Here is an 18,043-nt window from a genome sequence, read left to right as displayed (position 1 = left end):
GAAACTTGCTATATTCTGGATGTGAGTTTGTGAATGACAGTGTATTTTAGTGCATGTAGCTCCTCTAACCAAAGTGACAGGATGAGATGTTACCTGACCATACAGTGGAACAGGTTGTGCCTGCTGGATCTCAGCCCAGGTAGCCACAAGAGACAATAGGGACTGAAACTGTTCACAGCAGTTGATAGATGGAGAAACTAGCTACAAGGGAGTAATTTGCAAAGCATCTTGTAGGTATGTGGCATCAGAAGAATTAAAGGAAGTCTGAAACCTGTGCTAACACTTGCTATTTCTAAGCTACTAGGTTAACACATCATTTCAAAGTGGACATAAATGAATGGGCTTTCTAGATTTAGGTAATATACTCCTTGCAGTCTAATTTTGCACTGAATTTCCTTAAGTAAACTAGAAGATTAATGTAAGACGTACATGAAAATGACATCTCATAGCTAGAAAGTTCTAAAATTCTGTTATGAGCGGTTTCCAGATCTGTAGGGGAAACTGAACTACTCCATTCTGACATGTTTCCCATTATTTCTTGAGTGATTTTCAATGTATACAGATGGTAAGGTTGAGGTTACAACAAAAAGCAAGTCCTTTTCAAGGTGGTTGAATCACCCTAATTCAGTGACATGGTGTTTTCATTTCTTACTCTGAAGTTTGGGTTTCTGCTGAAGACAAATCAGCTGCTTCTAGTTTTGGATTTGCAGCTAAAAGTGCAGCAGAGATCTGTGTCATGAAATCTAAGCTGTTTTTCCCTTCTGTCATGTTTGGACATACTAGATATGATGCTCTGGTTTTGACAGTTGTGAATCATGAGCAAATGTAAGTGAAAGTGTAGGAATTTTTAGCAGCGTTCACAGGCAATTCTCCTGTCCTGCTGCAAACTATAATTTCAGAGTAGAGACTGGTTGTATACACACTCTGTAAAAGGGCCTCTGTACTAAAACTGCCTGTAAGACTCCAAGTTACAGTTACCGCAATTGCCATTTGGTATCGTGTAATTTTTCCTCTTTTTCATTCCTCCTTCCCTCTTGCTCACTCCCAAACCAGCACAGTTTGATAGCACTTGGAAATTCACATATAGTGAGGCACTTTGGAACATCTTCCCCCTGCATGCCAGGTTGGGGTGGTGGCTTGCAGAGCTTCTGAACCCCGCATCCCAGTGCTGTTGGTCTAGCTATGTTTATTAGCATTAAAATGTAATTGGAACTTTTTTTTTCATAGTCATCAAATGGGAGGAGGATAAGTTACAGTTCAACTGTGGGGTTTGTTGGTTTATTTTACTTTTTGATTTTGTACCTTTTCAAGCTGTATGCTTTATTGCAGTGGTTTCTTTCCTAAGTATTTTTATGTAAGTCGGTTGTTGTTGTTGTTTTTAAGATATTCCTGTGTGCTGGATCTAACTTTCATATTACATATGTGAAAAAGGATGTGAAAGTATAAAAGGAGGGGTCTGTACTTTGTGCACTTTTAATTTAATGTTCTAGTTTTTAGCTACATGTTTCTGGAGATCCCCTGCCTGCTGCCATTACCTTGTGGTGCTGATATTTCGTGTTTAGAGAACCAATCTACCTGGATTCAGGTGTGGGCAAGCTGCTGTAGCTGATGCACCTGATACCCTCTGCTTGGGAACCCAAGCTTGGTAGTGCCAGGATTCCCAGGGGTACTGAAAGAAAGCTGCCTTCAGATGCTGCTCCCTGCTTTTATTTTCTTTGCTGCTTTTACATAGCTGCACCTTATGCTGATGGGTAATGTACCTCACCACCAGCAAGGTCTGGTTCTGGTTTGTTGATGGCTAGAAGAATAGATTCTTTCTGAAATAGAATGGAAACAGAAGCAGCTGAGAGTACAGATAGTGAAGAGGTTGCTTTGGCATCTCTTGATTGCTATTTGGAAATGAAGCAACAAGTTGTTAAACAAAATAAAAATGTTGAAGCCTTTGTGTTACTCTGATGTGTTGGTTTCTTATTACATAGCCATTTCTGTGCTTTCAGTGCAGGATGAATTGATTTTGTTCTTCCGTGTTTCTCCTTTAATTTGTTTCATTCTGTTAGAAGACCTACATTCTGTAAACACTGCATATGATTTTAGCAGCAGTTGAAATTCCTTTATTTAGAAAATGTTTGTGGAATTATTTTTATTCTATTTTTTTATGATCACAGAATGAGTGTTAGTTGTCAATCTAATTAAATTCAATTGCATTTCCCATATGCTTTGGCTTTACTTTGCTCTTATATGCCTCTATTTTTATCAGGACTTGTAAATTTCTCTTTAGTTTTGTACTTGTTTGGTGTGTTTGTTGTTTTTTTTTTTTATCTTGAGGTTGACATGTGCCTGTCCTGCTTTAAAATATATATGAATATTTATAATCTTAAAATTCTTGTAATTTCTTAAAAACTTGTAATTTCTTCTTAATTGTCAAGAATTATTCCCTCATTGTTTTGAGTTATGTGATCTTGCTGTCTTTTTCTTTTGTAAAATTAATATATATATATGTATGAGAAGAGTTATTAAAAGTTGCTTCTTCCTATTTCAGCCTTCTTGACCAGATCGACTGAACAAGCAGGCAGAACATGTTAATTATTCTTCCTAATAAATGCAATTCTGCCTTGTTTATTTATCCTTTGCTGCTCAGATTTACCTATCTGACTATTATGCACCATTACTCATACAGAGAATTATTTTCCTGATATCCTTAGAAAGTGTGTGGAAAACCTGGCTTTCAGCTAATTCTTGTTTTTCTATTGCTGTAAGATTTGTGAACTCAATTTTTCTGAACATGAGCTATTTTCCCTGGGAGGAACTACAGTAGCGAGAGAACTTACAGAGCTCTGGCATCACAAATGTGCAGACAGAACAGATAAAGATTCTCAGATTTGTTTAGTTAAATCTAGTGGCTCACAAGCATCTGAGATAAAGATGTCTTCACTAAAAATGCAGTGATTCTGTTTCTGTGGTAGGGGAAGAGAAGGTCTGCTGCAGCACAGTGCATGTATTGTATTACAGCTCATATTTCTCAGGCTTCTTCTTCAAGGTTTGACATTTCTGGTGTTTCTGACATTTTTTAAAAAACAGTTTAAAAAATCACGTAAGATCTTTTTATGCATCAGAAAGTGTAGCCATAATCGTGCATTATAATCTCATGAAGAATTATTTTCCAGTCTCCAGCAAGGGAGAAAGTTGCCTTGCTTGACATCATTCATTCAAAGTTTTGGATAATTAAGGATTACCTGAGGACTGAAGTTAAAGTTGTTTTCTTGCATTGCGGCTGTATCTGGAGGTCACAGACTTCACATTTCTGTAGTTAGCATTGTCCAGGATCCTCATGCTCCAGCGAATGTGCAGCAGTTTGTGCAGTAAGGAGGGAGAGAGTGATGCTTTGCCAGCTTGCTGTTGGGTGATGAGTCTCACCCTGATGTGTGTGGGACTTCACAGTCCCCAGGCTGTGGTGGGAGCAAACAGCTTGGTGGTGCACCTTCTTGGATGAGCCGCTGAACTCAGTCTCTCTACCTACAATACAGGCATTTACCTACCTTGCAGGTGCATTGGCTGAGATTAATGAGTTGTTTGTAAAGCACTTTGAAGATGAAAAGCTCTGTAAAAATGTTAAGTATAATTATGTATGAGCTCTTGAGTGCATAATGGCTGTTTGCTTGCCAGTATTTAAAGCAATTTATAACACACTAAGTATGAAAGGCGCTGTATGAAGTCAAGCTCTAGTTTCTATTAAAGAAAAGTCACTCTTATTTTGTGATCAAGTCATACCACTTGTCTTCTGTGTTCCACAATGAACAAAAACATTTGGGAGATTTTTTTGAAAGGAGCCATTTCCAAACTTTTCAAGTCATAATCTGGTAAGGATTTCTTCTCTTTCAGTCATATCTTACCCTATCTGTATGGCCCGGGTTTTGTTTGCTGAGTTCCAGCATCTTATCCCTTCTTCCATTTTACTAGATGTTCCTTCTGTCCCTTCTTACACTTCTGTCTGAGTAGCTGTAACCACTGGGACACATTCATAATAAACTTTTTTTTTTTTTTTTTTTTAACTTCTTTTCAGTGGGGGCATAAAGAAAGGATATTTGGAGAAGGATATAAAGGAAAACACTGAAGGTAGTGTTTACAAACTGAACCATTTGTTGGCAAAGGGCAGGATCACATGATAACCCGGTACTACAGAGGTTATTGGACAGAGGAAATTTGATGTTAGTTTTTAGATAGTTCATATTAAAAACATACTATGTAAATGGAAAACAACCTAGAAATATTTTATGACATTTTATATGAGAAACAAAGTCTGGAAAGCTTATCTCATTAAATAGCTGATTCCCTGGGGAGTTTTTCTTTTAGAGCCATTGTCCTTTCTAAATCAGTAGATGTCTTTCCCTATACGTTTTAATTTCTGAAAAAAAAAAAAAAGAAGAAAAGTTTGGAAAGCAAGTGTTGGTTGAGCTGCTGTGCCTGAGGGTAATAAAGGGCTCTTCAGAGCTCCTCAGAGGTCTTTTGGCAGCTTTACACTGTAGTATGCAGCCTGAGAAAACTTTCATGAGGGTGTTTGAAAGTCATACTGTTCACTCTCTGGTTTAGAAGATAAATAACCAGCTGTGTAAAGTCTCCAACTTTCGCATTTTAAGGATGTTTACTTTCATGTATTTATACTTAAAATCACTGTTTAAAAGTGATGGTTCGGTTTTAGATCAAGCATATTTTGAATCATGAAGGACTACTGTGGTAATGAACTTATCTAAACTTATACAGTAGCACTTACAGCATATCAGATGTTATCAGGTTATCTGTTTCATGTTTAGCTGTACATGAAGTTAAATTAGGTCCTGCGTTATGTATTTTTTAGAATTATGAAAATCAACACATTTGACATAACTCTGAAAGAAAATGACAAAGAAATGATTTTTCTCACATAAATCCAGCTGTTCAGTCTCAGATTTTCTGACTGGAGTTGGAAAAAAGCAATAGTGAGCTCCTGACTTCATTCCAGTGTGAACAGGCGTAACTGGAGCAGATGCACACCTATTTTGCTGACTGCACCACTGCAGTGGTAGCAAACACATCAGACTGTCTTCACTGTGTCTGTTTGCTCACTGAGTGGGATTCAGGACCCCAGATATTAATTAAATTAAATCTAGCACCAATGTGTACTGGTTGCCACATGTGCAGCTCTGCTAGTAGCCTGGGTTTTATTGCCTTCTTCAGTCTTTCCCATGCACATCATGCAATGCAGTATGTTCCTGTGTCTCATGACAGACATACAGCTAAGCAGCCTTCTGTTTCAGCTGTGTTAAGGTTATATGTGCCCCTGTCTTTTTACTTAAGGGTGAAAAAAAAAAAAAAAATGTCTTTTTTGTATCAATTTGAAAAATTTGCAAAATATTTTTTCATGCAATCAATGTCTTTACAGACTGTGCCTGGTCAGTCAGTTCTGCCTCTGGAGTTCTTTCTATCCTAACAAAGCACTGAACAAATACATACAAAAGTGAGCTGGGTTCTAGCTGCAGCTTCCTCAATTGCAAGCAGCTGAGTCTTGTCCAGCAAGCAGGAGATCCAGCTGTGGGCTCAGATTGCTGCCCACATTGGTCTGCATCTCCAGGGCAATACTGTTGCAAAGCTGTATCTTTAAACCACAAACCTATTAACAACAAGAGGAGAGATACAGTGAATGTTTGTCAAATCACGCAAGAGAACCTAGGAGTTCTGAGTTGAATTTGTGAATTAGTAACTGGCTGAGTGGGGTGTCCCCATGGAGACTTCTGTGGATCGCTGCCCAGCTTTGCAGACAAGGTAGCTTGTTCTGAAGAAATGCCTGTCATATTTTACTGGCAAGTTAGATTATCTTCATCTTGGGGAAGGCAAAACACTTACTGCTGCTTAGAGATTTACTATCTGAGCAAATCCTTTTCAGTTTAGAAAAGGATTTGGAAACTTAATCTCTTGAAAAGACTCACTGCTTACTTGATCTGTTCTAGAAACTGAAATAGTGGAATAGTTCAATAAAATGTACAGAGAGAGCAAACAGAGATGAAGACAGTTTAGAAATTCATTTATTTTATTTAAGTTTGCTTGTGTGGAAAGTAGCCATCATAGGTCTTGCTTTGTCCATCATTAGGACACCTGATAGAACAGAGAGGTTTTATGTGGTAGCTGTCACTGTGAAATTGTAGCAGCAGAAGTGCATGGGAGCACAGTGAAGGTTCTGGAGGTGAGAAGCATTGTTTAAAGTACAGCTGGACTTCATAATCCAGTTCTAAGGGATTAACTAGGTGCTGTAGTTGGTGTTTAATTGTCTTTGTTCTGACAAGGCAAGTATTGCTTGTAGGTCTTCCAGGAAGTCTCTTGCAGCGGTAGCTGGGGTGTTGATGGTATGGTATGGGGTAGTTGTGAAACCCAGATGTCCATCCTTACTGCCTGGTTCTTGGGATCTGAATGTGACATTTGTTCACTGGAGGGCAAGAGGGCCAAGGAGCAGGGTTGGGACCCCTCCTGAAGACATGCTTTGGGAATTCAAAGATGATTGATGTCATCCATCTTAACTGCCTCTGCATTACATTAGACAGGTGCAGGGAGTGTGTCAGATCTGGATTTGCATGTACACTGTCACTCTTGTGAAATGTGCTGGTATCCTTCATCTTCCCAAGACATAGGAAAGGTCATGGTTGAAAGTGAACCTATAGTCATCGCAGTGGTGATTATTGTTTAATTTACTGTAAATCAGACACCAAGCTGGTGCAAATGGATGCCTTAGCTCTTTCTCAGTTAAGGTGCCTGCTGTACTCAGCTATTTATTAGATCCCAGTTGAACATTTGTTGGTCCAGGAACATGAGATCCAAGTAGTTGAGCCTAGTTGAGCCTTGTACTTTGTTGTGTGCCAACTAGTGTATGTTAAAAGCTGAAGCTCAGGTCCTTCTGTTTGTCTGCATTCACAGACAGGAAGAGGAAAGGCAATGAAGGTGTGACTGGGAGAGCAGTGGCTGCAAACTACCAAAGACAGGGGCAGGCAAAGGAACACATTGCCAGTGTGCCCAGGGTGATGCAACCCCCTTCCTCCTCACTCTGTAAAAAACTGTGCGTGTTTTTTCAGATGCTTCCTTGGATCATTTCCCTCTTGTTCCTGACAGACAATTGCAGACACATCCCAGTGTTTGTGCAGAGAATAAGGATAAGAATAAGAGTGGCACCATAGAGAACTGCAAGCCGTCCTGCCCGTGCTGGGAAGGATAGCTGGTGCCTTGGGACGGGAGGGGCCTGGACTGCAGCAGTGCTGTGTAGGAGGAGCGATGTTGTGTCTGGAGCCAGAAAACTCACTTTGAAACCACTATGTGGGAAATGCAAAACACCTTATTACCCTTTCCCTACCACAGAAGAAAGCTTTTTTGTGTCTAACACATGTGAGAGCTTATAAAAGCTCAGTGTCTGTGGGGAGACCATTGCCAGCCTGATTCAGACTGGCTGCCTCCCCCAGGCTGCTAAGAGCACGAATTCGGCTCATCCAAATAGCTGTCCCTGAGGTTTGCCCATATCTGTTGGAGGAATCACCAAGGAAGCACAAGGTTTCTGTATCTCAAGCTTTCTGCTTGGCTAGGTCTGCATTTTGGCTCCCTGGAGCTTGCTCAGCCTGCCTGGCGTTGCCGCCTGCCCAGCCCTGTGGTCTACCTCACCATGCAGTAATGCTGATGAAGATCTACTGGCAACAAGTGGCCAGGTCTGTCTGTGTTGCCTTCAGCAGGAGATTCCTGACAATGGCCTTTAGGCAGGGATGCCTTGCTGCCAGCACCACGTCAGCAGGCAGGCTGCCTGGGTGCGCAGCACGGCTGCCTGTCCCCATGCCAAGAACGAGTTCTGCTGATGCTGATCAGCTCTGTTTGTCAGCACGCAGCTCCCACTGAGCTGTGTGAGATGAGGATCATTCTTGGCACAGGGATGTCCGGCTGCACACGCCAGGGCCTGGCAGCCACCCCATCAGGAATCCAGCACCCAGCCTGTTCCCTCAGCCCTGCAGCTCTGCTGCTGGGAAGGGTTGGGTTGGGAAGAGGGAGATTCCTTTGCAAGCCATCTTTTTTTTTTTTTTTTTTTTTTTTTTTTTTGTGGCTGTCTGGATGATTAATGAGAATAGGAAAATACTGTTGACCCATTTAAATCACGTTAAACGACATCCATTGCTCATCTGCATAATGAAATACACACTGAACATTACAGCCTAAGTATAAGAGCCAGTGAACTACAAAAATAATATTTTACTCATTTAGATTATGAAGTAAAATATAGGACATTAGTACTAATCATAGTATTAAGTTTTAAGCCATGCAAATTGTAATTGTCAGTGGAAAAGAACTATAAGTTGAAAAGGCTATTAGCATTTCAGCTTTAACAGTTAATTTGAGTAATCCTTTTTCTATTTTTTTTTATTTTTGCTAGTGTGCAGCTCAGGAAAGTCTGTATGCAAAACATTTAATAATGAGTTCAGCACTGTTTGGTATCATTATTTAATTTCAGCCATTAAAGAAGTGTTAGAAATATTAATTTGCAGTATTCAAATGTATTGACATCTTACGTTACAAAGAGTAAATTGTAATCTTCACTTGAATAAAACCAAATCCAAAAGGCAAATTGTTAGTAACATAGGAAATAATTTTAAGCATTTAAGTATCAAAGCAAAAGCTGAAGCCTTTGAAATATGAATTTTATCAAATAGAGACATCATTTTCAGCATTTTAAACTAAATACAAATTTTAAAACACTGAATTTAGGCTGTCAGGTTTCTATGGTTACCCACCTTTCCAGTGGTTTTGTGAGATGTGTAAATAGGCCTATGAGTCACTTGTAATTATTTGTTTCTTGTTTGTTGTAGTTGTAGTTCTGTGTTCCGTTTGAATCCAGTATAGTTCACACCACATGCTTTGGTTTATGTATATTTTAGTGCATATGATTGACAGTGATTGAGCATTTCTTATGGAGTGCTTGTTTTTTTTGTCATAAGTGATGTATGTTGGTACTTCTGAAAAGGTAAACAGCTTCTTTCTGTATCGGTGTTTGTTAAACAGGGACTTTTATGATAAGAAAGAGGTCTTTGTAAATGTTAAGCAAGGAGATAAGTGAAAGGTATTTTAAAAAAAAATTAAAACAGCTCCCAGACGTTATACTCTTCCAAATTTGATCCATAATCCTATCATTATAATTCATTCAGTGGCCCAGAGTCACGTATTTATGAATAAGCTTTCAAGCTATGCATTAAAAGCACATCCTGATGACTGACAGGTTTAAAAATAAATGCTTTAACAAGGATGCTAGAAGTTATCTGCAGCAAGCTCTTGATTGGAGCATCTCCCTTGTGCAGAGCATCTTCGTGGGGAAAAATCAAAGCTTCTTTCCTCAAACACCACAGCAGTGCAGTCGGGGCAGCTGTAAGCTCCTACAACTACTTGCTTGTATATTTTGAAGTGCAGTGCACAGGATGCAGTGCCCCAACCTTGCCGTCCATTCCAGCACAGAACACGTACATCTTTTTTTCAGTACAACACTCAGTGTCCTAATAAAACTTTCATTTTCAAATGGAAACAGAGTAACGCAAGTAACTAATAAAATTCAGCAAAAGGCAAGAAACACTTATTTTTACCAAATGAGTAGTAGTGTATTTTATTAGGATGTTTCTTCCTAAATTGCTATTATTTTTTTTTTCATTTTGAGATAATACGAGCTTATCATTCAGGAATTATCTTGTATCCTTTAGAGACTGGGCAGCTGTTGTTTATTGCAAGGAGTCTTGTATTCTGCATGGAGGAAAGCCTGCTAACCATCCGTTTTCTCTGTGTACCTCAACCTATGCAGAAAATCTTGAGTTTGAGAGCAGTCCTATGTTTTCTGAGCAAATATTATGTATTTTTCAGCAGCCCTACTCATCCACTGAAAGGGTTTGTAAAAAACACTTTTTGCAGTGATTCAGACATATTTTTCCCATTTCTGACGGAAAACTAAGATATTAAGGTAGGATTTATTATTAACTTGCTGCAAGCAACGTTTAGTGCTGTATGGGTGCAGCACATAAACATACCAGCTGAAATGCACTTGTTTCCCAGAGCACCGGAGCAGATTTTATACCAGTAGGATTTGGTGAATATTAACAAGATCCTATGTTGGACATGTGTGTGCTAGGGCTTTTGGAGTGGCTTATTCTTGTAATCTGAAATGGCTGCTATTTTTAAACTGTCTAACTTGTTCCAATAGCTGTTACTCCCTTACGACATCAAAGTGGGGAGTGCAATAACTAACCTGCCGAGCATAAGTAATTCCTCTGATGTTTTGCAGAACCCAAAGACAGATAGAAGGTGTCTGAGAGGTGTTTTTAACATGCAGACTTGAGCAGATATGTTTCTCATTCTGATTTACTGACTTTATGATAAATTAATTTATTCAATATTGGAATGTAGTAACAGAAGGGGAATGTTTCTCCTGCTAGTGACAGAAGTTGAAATTTACCAGACATTGTAATTTGGAACCTAAATTCCCCTGGTATTAACTGTGTGAAACTCTTAATATTGCTTTGTCCGACTTTTCAATCTGACTCATTTGCTGTGGTATTCTAGGCAGCACTTTCTGTTTATTTTCTGTTTGTGTTACACTGTTGGAGAGGGAAGATTCAGTAGAAATAGCACAGGGAGAGAAGACTGCGCAGGAGAGCTACAGTGCCCTGTTTCCAAAGTTAAGCATTCCATTCCAGTCACATTTTCAGGTAATAGACGATTAATTTCCTTTGGTATATGCATAAATATAATTCAGATACAGCTAGGTGCTACTCTGCATTTTTTAAGCCCCGTAATAAAATGAGAGTGCTGTTTAATGACATCAGAATTTTGCTCAGTCACTGCCTCGGTGTGACTGTGTGCGTGTTTGTATACACAAGAGCTCAGGGAATTGGTTGAAGGGGTTTTTGAGGATATAAAATTAATTTTTCCTTTTGGCCTTGTTTGTTAAAGTTGTATTCTGGGTTGCTGCTGATAGAAGGTGGCACCAAGCCAACTTCCTGGCGGAGCTACGGGAGGGTCACAGCTTGTCATGACCTGGGCACTATTACTTGAATGTTGTTATTATTGGGATGAAGTACCCTTAGGCTGTCATCCTTCCTGTAAATAGAAGAGGTTCTGATTCTCTGTGGCTTCCCAGTTTACCAACTTGCAGAACAGCTATTTTGTCGGCCATAGGTTTGATTGAATAATAATTTAGAAGATCTGCATTATTCAAAAGGATCTGATTCATCATCTTAGCGTGCCAGACTACAGTGGGTAATAATAAGGAAAAGCCAAACAAGAATACATTTCCATGGAGTCTGTAAATTTCCAACCAATTAAAACATTTATTTGTGTTAGTATACTGCAAACAAATTGCTGGGCTCTTCTCTCCATGAAGTAAAGGCAACACTTTTATCAGCCAGGAATGCTGCTGGTGCTGAGGACCTGACAGGCTGCAGGAGGCCTGGGGAACAGGGAGCGGGGCTTGTGGGGCAGTGAGAACAGCAACCCCTTGGTTCCCTAACCAAACAACTTCTGTCATCAGTATCTGACTGACTGTAATAATTAAATTGAACAATGCCAATCTGAATACAGATTTTGAAACATGCTGGTCCTGATTTTGGTTTGTCAGGGTACAGTCATAAGTGTGTTGCTGTCAAAGTTTTTACCAGTGTGTTGCTGTTGTAACCGAAGTCACGTCTACCCTAATGAATATTTCATTTCCCCAGTCACACTATTAAAACCAGAATGTTTTTACCATTTTGTTTCTGTTTTCTCTTCTCCAGTGCCATCACGATGGCTGCGTCCTGTTTACAAATTGCTGCTGGTCACATTTTCAGTAGTTCTAGTAGGGAAAGCAAAACGCTTTCCCCTAATATGGGCAATTAGGAGGAAATATTTCTCACGAGCATGGCTTTGCTCTTTTCTGTGTAATGACATAGTCCTGTAATCCAGGAAACAGTGCTGCATGGTGTCCATGTCCATGATTTCCTGATGTGGGAAAAAAGTGTGGAAAGCATCTGGAGAGGAGGAGACCCCTTTACCAGCTTGTTTCCTGTAAGCGAAATTGGAAGACCTTGTCTGTGCAAATAGATTTCAAAATAGAGTCTGCCCTTTGACTGTCTCCATAATTACACAGCTCTCTCTGTATTTTATTTGGCTGCCAGAGCAGTTAACCCCTGGAAGTAAGGGGCTGATGGTGGCGTGACCAGCACGGGTGCGCAGACATGACCATGTGAATACACTCTTGTTTAGAGAAGCCTATCGTTAAGACCTCATTACAATATACTTTTGCCAAATGTAACAACTGTTATGTGTTGAATTGTGTTGATTAAGATATGTTATATCCTTAATGTATGGAAAATGCAGAGGTATTAGTTGCAAAAGGGAGAAGAAAAAAAAAAAAAAAGAAAAGAAAAATCTTATTTTGTGGCTTTGATGTAATCAACATCTGTCAACAGAATGAATTTGCTTTTGTTTAATTTCAAGGGCTCTTGTCCTTCTACTTTGCCCAATCAGCTTCAACTTGTGCCTGAGGCATTTCCCTATGTTGTTCTTTTTTTCTTCTTTCTTTCACATTTTTTTCTATCTTAGCAAATGCACAGGTTATTGCTTGTGAAATGTGAGCAGCTCTTCTGTTACGCAGGTTACACGGAGTTGGAGAGAACCTTTAATCTTTCAGTCTGTTTTTGAAGCTTACGTTTACCTCTGCAACACTGGGATTACAAAGTCAGTGTTTTATGAAGACTGTTGTAATTACAATTACAAATAAAGGTCTATCAAGACACAATCATTAGTTCAGATTTAAAAATTTGAGCATTTTTTAACTAAAGATAAAAAGCTGTATCAAAACGTTATCTAGTTGCATAGGTTAGATTCCATGTTTTATCACCTATCTTGATTTCTAATACTTTGCTGCAAGCTTTAAAGATCCAAAAAAAAAAAAAAAGAAAGAAAAGAAAAGCAAAATGGTATGACTGATATAATAGTTAGATGTCCTGACAACCCAGATTAAAAATCTCTAGTATTTTATCCTCAAATATCAATATACTCAGAAAATCTGCATGGTTATAATTCAGGTTTTCATTTTTTTAAATTATAAACTACATTTAATCACATATTTAAAAATTAGTTACCTGCTGTTTCCAGTGTTTGTATATCCTAGGCAAAATTTGCTTTATCAAGAGCAAGCTGCTTTTATTTCCTAAATCAGTTTGATGTGAATTCTTGTAAATCTAAATGATTTTGCTACTGTGTTTCTGTAGATGTTAGGACAGGCTTTATGGTGGAGAGTATTTTGTGTGTTCTGAATTTAGTTCTTTTCCCTTTCGCATGTGCCCATGTGTTTGTTGTAGCGTTCAAGTGTCGTGAAGTTTAGCCTGTGGTAACGTTTTTGCTAATGGTTGGGAAACCTGAAGTCTTTCATAAATAAATACCAAAAAACAGCCACATTTGATGGTTCATACGGACAAACAGTTTTTTGCATGGCATCTCCCCGCCTTGTTGAAAATGTAGCAGATGGATTGCTGGAACTGTTGGAGAAGTGTTAGAGAAATGCTTAACTGTGGGTTCATTTCCAGCATCTCCCTTTAAAAATACTTCTTGACCAGAGGAAAATCACATTTAAATGACTAAAATCAACTTAATTAAGGGTCATTAATAGAGATGCACATAAAAAACTCTCTGCTCTGAGGGTGAAATGGGAGCATTTCATTATACAGTGCAGCAGATAACAATTAAAATAGACCTAGAGTAAAAGGCTAATAAATATAGGGCACGTTTGTGCTGCAAAATCAGTCACTTAAAATGCTCCCACCCATCATCACACTTGAATTCTGTATTCAGCCCCTTTGGCTGACTCATTTGAAAGGAAAGGAAAATGTGATTTCCACAAAAGATAAATCCATCTGGTAATTCATGAAAGCTCGCAGCACGTATTTATATGATTAATACAAATTAAAGTCTGAGGTGTGCAGAGGAATCCAGCAGCAGGCACACACACAGCCCGCACAGTGGGATTCACCACGGAGCCGGGGGAGCAGTTGTCTGTAATTTTCTGCGCACGGAGCATCGTCTCTGCTGATGTGATTTCAGGAACACCGATAATAATTCTCATTATTGCAGTTGATAGTAAATATATTCTGTTATTCGTGGTAAGTGACGCAACCTTGCTGCTGGGGGAGAAAAGGCAGATGCAGATGGCAGCTCTCATCCTGCCTGTGCTGCTGTGTTCCAGGCTGCCCGGCTCTCTGATGCCTGCAGTTCTGCTGGAAGCCATCTAAATCCTGCCTTTATGAACCATCTCACAGCAATTAATGCACAGAGAAAGCTTCACAAAAAGGATGTGCTCAGGTATCGGTGCAGGAGAAGTCCATCAAAGGTTGCCAGGAGCTGCTTGGAGTGGAGGGGCCGGCAGCAGCACAGCAGTTGGGGTGACGCGGAGCACACGGCCAGTTGCTGCTGTCTCGGTGATTGATGGTGTTGCTATATCAAATTAGCTGTGAATATGGGAGCCTGAAAATAAAAGGAGTTGTGGAGACATGAGGAGGGCCTTCTTATGGAAGGAAGTGGACGGAGGCCAGATTTTCATTATGAAACAGTAATGTCGTTATATTTTAATGCCATTTTATTTTTACTTTGAAGGAGAATGTTTTCTCTTATAATTTTGTATTGTTTCAAACAAATGTTTAGTTATCCTGTGTTTGTAACTCTTGTGATGTGCTGTAGGAGACAGATCGTACTGTGGTGATATTTATTTGGTTGTCGCATTTCACCTGTTTGAGCGGTGGGTATTTTTGTGCACGTCTGGTTGATAATGAGCAGTTAGTGGGATAACAACAGACCACGGTACCTCATTATCCTGTTACTTGTGACAAGGCTCATGGTGCAGCTTTGGGGAACAGAGAGGAAAAAATTATTCCCAATAAGAAGGTATCCCTTCTGAACATGGGATGGTTGATAGATCTGAGCCCACTGATGTGGATTGGTTTGATGCATTGATTTGGAACATTCAGAGCTCTGCTGACAAATAGCTTACAGACATACACCTTTATTTTGCCAGTGAGCAATGCGCCCAGCTGGACAGATGCCCAGTGGTGTACCAGTGAAAAGGCAGCACTGGAAATGCAACCTAGGCTATTGGTGACCATGTGGACTAAAGCTGCCCACAGGCATGTGTGTGGGTTTCAGTGCCTTTAGCTATAATGGGTGCAGGGCTGTGGGGCAGTGCCATCAGCTGTGGTGAGAGTGAAGTTGTCCTGCTGCGCTTTGTAACATGCTCTCTCTGAAGACCCAGAAGTTGTCACCTCGGCAGATTCTGTGTTTTCAGCTTCCCAGAATGCGTGCAAGCTGTTCAAGGAGTTTTAGGATGCTTCAGGCTCTTTGTATTAGTTTCTGCACTCTGCAGGGTTTCATTTTTCATTTGGACAAGACTTTTTCCTTGTGAAGGAAATGCTGGGGAAGTAGTAAGAGATGAAGCTAGAGGTGAGATGATAACTTACAGAACATCAGTCCAAGCCAGCCCCCTATTAATGAGGCAGCTCCGCTTCCACAGAGGCACTCTGTCCCCTCAGGAAGCAGGGGGCTGTCAGTGTGGTACCCAGATTATGCTGAAAGCGGGATCTGAACCTCATCCTCCAACTCTGCCTCATTACTTAGGAACAGTTTAAAACAGCAAAAATCTTGCATTGAGTAAAATTCTCTACAGCTTTTTAGGTGTTACACAAATTCAGATATTGTTAAGTAAGCTTAGCACTGCCCTGTGTACAGAGACACTCAGGAACGAGCCTAAAGCAAATGTTCATTCATTTTCTTCGGGCCCAAGAAGTTTATAGTTCAACTCCTCTGTGTATTGTGGGGTGATGTAAAAGGGCTACATATAAAGCCAAATGTGCATGGGAAGAGATATTATGACATCTGGACAAGATAAGTGTAGCCAGAGGAAGGAATGCACAGTAAATAGACAAGATACAGAAAAAACTCCTGAAAAAAAAAAAAAAAAAAAGTTAAAAATATGCAGTAGACAAATTTTTTCATTTCTGTGATGTAAAGCTGTTCAGGTAACCTCTTCTTAAACAAGAGCACTTTCTTTTCACTGAGTATTAATTATTCATACTGGTTGCTTGCCACAGAAGGTTACTTTTTTATTTATACACATATGAATAGAACTTTTTAGCAAAGGAATTAAACGCAATGTTTTATAGTGCTTAATTTGGCAGTAAATAATCCTCTCAAATTTAATGTACTTGGCTGTCTTGTTGCTAATGTCTTTTGTGATGCTTTACTATGTTTCTGTTGTCTTTCTGACAGCAGCTGGACCTTCATGCCCATTTTAGTTGGCAAAATGTATCATAGCCCAAAAAGTAAGTGAGGGCAATGATTACTCAGGAACTGCCATCCCAACTTCCCATGTGAACTAGGGGAAATCTCATTCAAATACTCTAAGGCAATTACAGATCTCAGTGGCCTCAATTGTCCTTGACCAAGACTAAAAATCATTCCTGTTTTTCGTTCTCTTCCTGGTAAGGCAGGAGGTGGCTAAGACTGAACCCAAACTTTGTGTCTTGAGGCAAATGATGAGAACTCAAATTTGTGATGAAATTGTTGAGAATTTTTGGTTGAAAATGTCTGAAATCAGTACGGATTTCTTTTCTCTATCTCTTAATTTCTTGCAGTTTATCTGCTGTTTACCCTTTCCCCAAGCTTTGCACAGTGCAGCTTCTAGCCGTGCAAGCTGCTACAAACAGTTTGGGTGTCAGTCCTGGCTGTGAGGTTGGGGGAATTTCCCCATGCTACATTTTAATGCATTAAACCAAAACAGATATAATATTTTATAAAGCTTTTTTTGTTTGTTTGTTTTCAATGCTTCTTGGTGTTAATAGTGTAATGGTACAAGATTTGAATTTACTGGCTACCACACAAATTCTGCAGTTTATGTTACATGGTGCCTTTCTTTTTTCTACAATTTGTAGCATGGTAGTAGAAGAAAAGTTAACCATTTCCAACTTATCTGTTAACAGGTTCCATGACTGACTGCCTCAGAATTTTTTCTTCATGCAATCGTGTCTACCTGCACAGGCAATCAAGCAATCAACAACGGAGATGCTTCTTTTCTCAGGGACAAAGAAATGCCGTTTATAACGTAGTTTGGCCAGCAGTGGTTTCTCCAGCTCATCCAGTTCCCGAGGTATTGCAATTGTTATTATCTAATCTGTTTTTCAGTCAGTGTGGGAGTTGACTGCACAGCTGATCAAGTGCATTCAAAGGTTTGGATACAGTCCTATGACGCAGTCTGGTATTTGAAATCACAGCTCTAGTGAGAGAAGTTTTCAGCTCCCTACCACATTAAACAGAGTGATGTATGTAGTTATTAGAGAGTTTAAACCTGAGGCTCATTAAGTTACATTCATGTAAACATGGAATGCTATAGTCATCTGTCAGCACTTAATGCTTCTAGTCCAGGTTCTCCTTTTGGACAACTATAGACAGTCCTGCTAAAAATCATTAGGAATCATTCATGAACATCTGTGTCCTTTTCTGTATACATCTCTAGCAAGCTAATTATAAAAATGTTTATATCTACCTGAACATTTTGTTAATTGTTGAATCAGGTTCAGGATGAGAGCACACAGTACCTGCTAGTAGCTGCCCTACAGCCCCTCTGTTCCTTCCAAATTAATCTTGACTCTTTCTGGATATTATTTTTCTTCCAACATATATTTTTCTCTTTATTTATTTTGGGGCCAAAAGAGGTTTTCTCATTTAATTTTAACATGTGTTCCACTTCTGCTTTCCTTTTTTTTTTTTTTCCTCTCCTTTTCTCTCCTTTTTCTTTAATTACAGCATGCAGCTCAACTATCTCTTTAATTCAAAGCATCTTTCATTCAGCCAAAAAACTGCCCTTCCTAAGCAGTGCTTTTCTGGATGAGTGTTAGTACTTTCCACGTGATTATAGATTTCTTGTGCAAAGTGCAAAATATTTCTATTTAAAAAAAAAAAAAAAAAAAGGTGTTATTTAGGAAAGCAGATG

General features: G+C 39.4%; 1 protein-coding gene across 9 annotated transcripts in view; it reads left to right on the top strand.

Moving 5' to 3' along the window:
* The window catches only part of METAP1D (methionyl aminopeptidase type 1D, mitochondrial), a 53,299-nt gene that overhangs the window by 4,591 nt on the left and 30,665 nt on the right, over positions 1–18,043 (top strand). For 5 of the 9 annotated variants that reach the window (XM_015868534.2, XM_032445847.1, XM_015868535.2 and 2 more), the window contains exon 2: positions 17,034–17,200. In XM_015868534.2, coding sequence (XP_015724020.1) covers positions 17,034–17,200 — 167 coding nt within the window. The other 4 variants (XM_032445852.1, XM_032445850.1, XM_032445846.1 and 1 more) reach the window with 4 other exon arrangements.

The sequence above is a fragment of the Coturnix japonica genome, chromosome 7, assembly GCF_001577835.2.
Source record: "Coturnix japonica isolate 7356 chromosome 7, Coturnix japonica 2.1, whole genome shotgun sequence".
Classification (NCBI taxonomy): Eukaryota; Metazoa; Chordata; class Aves; order Galliformes; family Phasianidae; genus Coturnix; species Coturnix japonica.
Note: the sequence above shows the minus strand (reverse complement) of the source record. Positions and strands in the feature narration are given on the sequence as shown.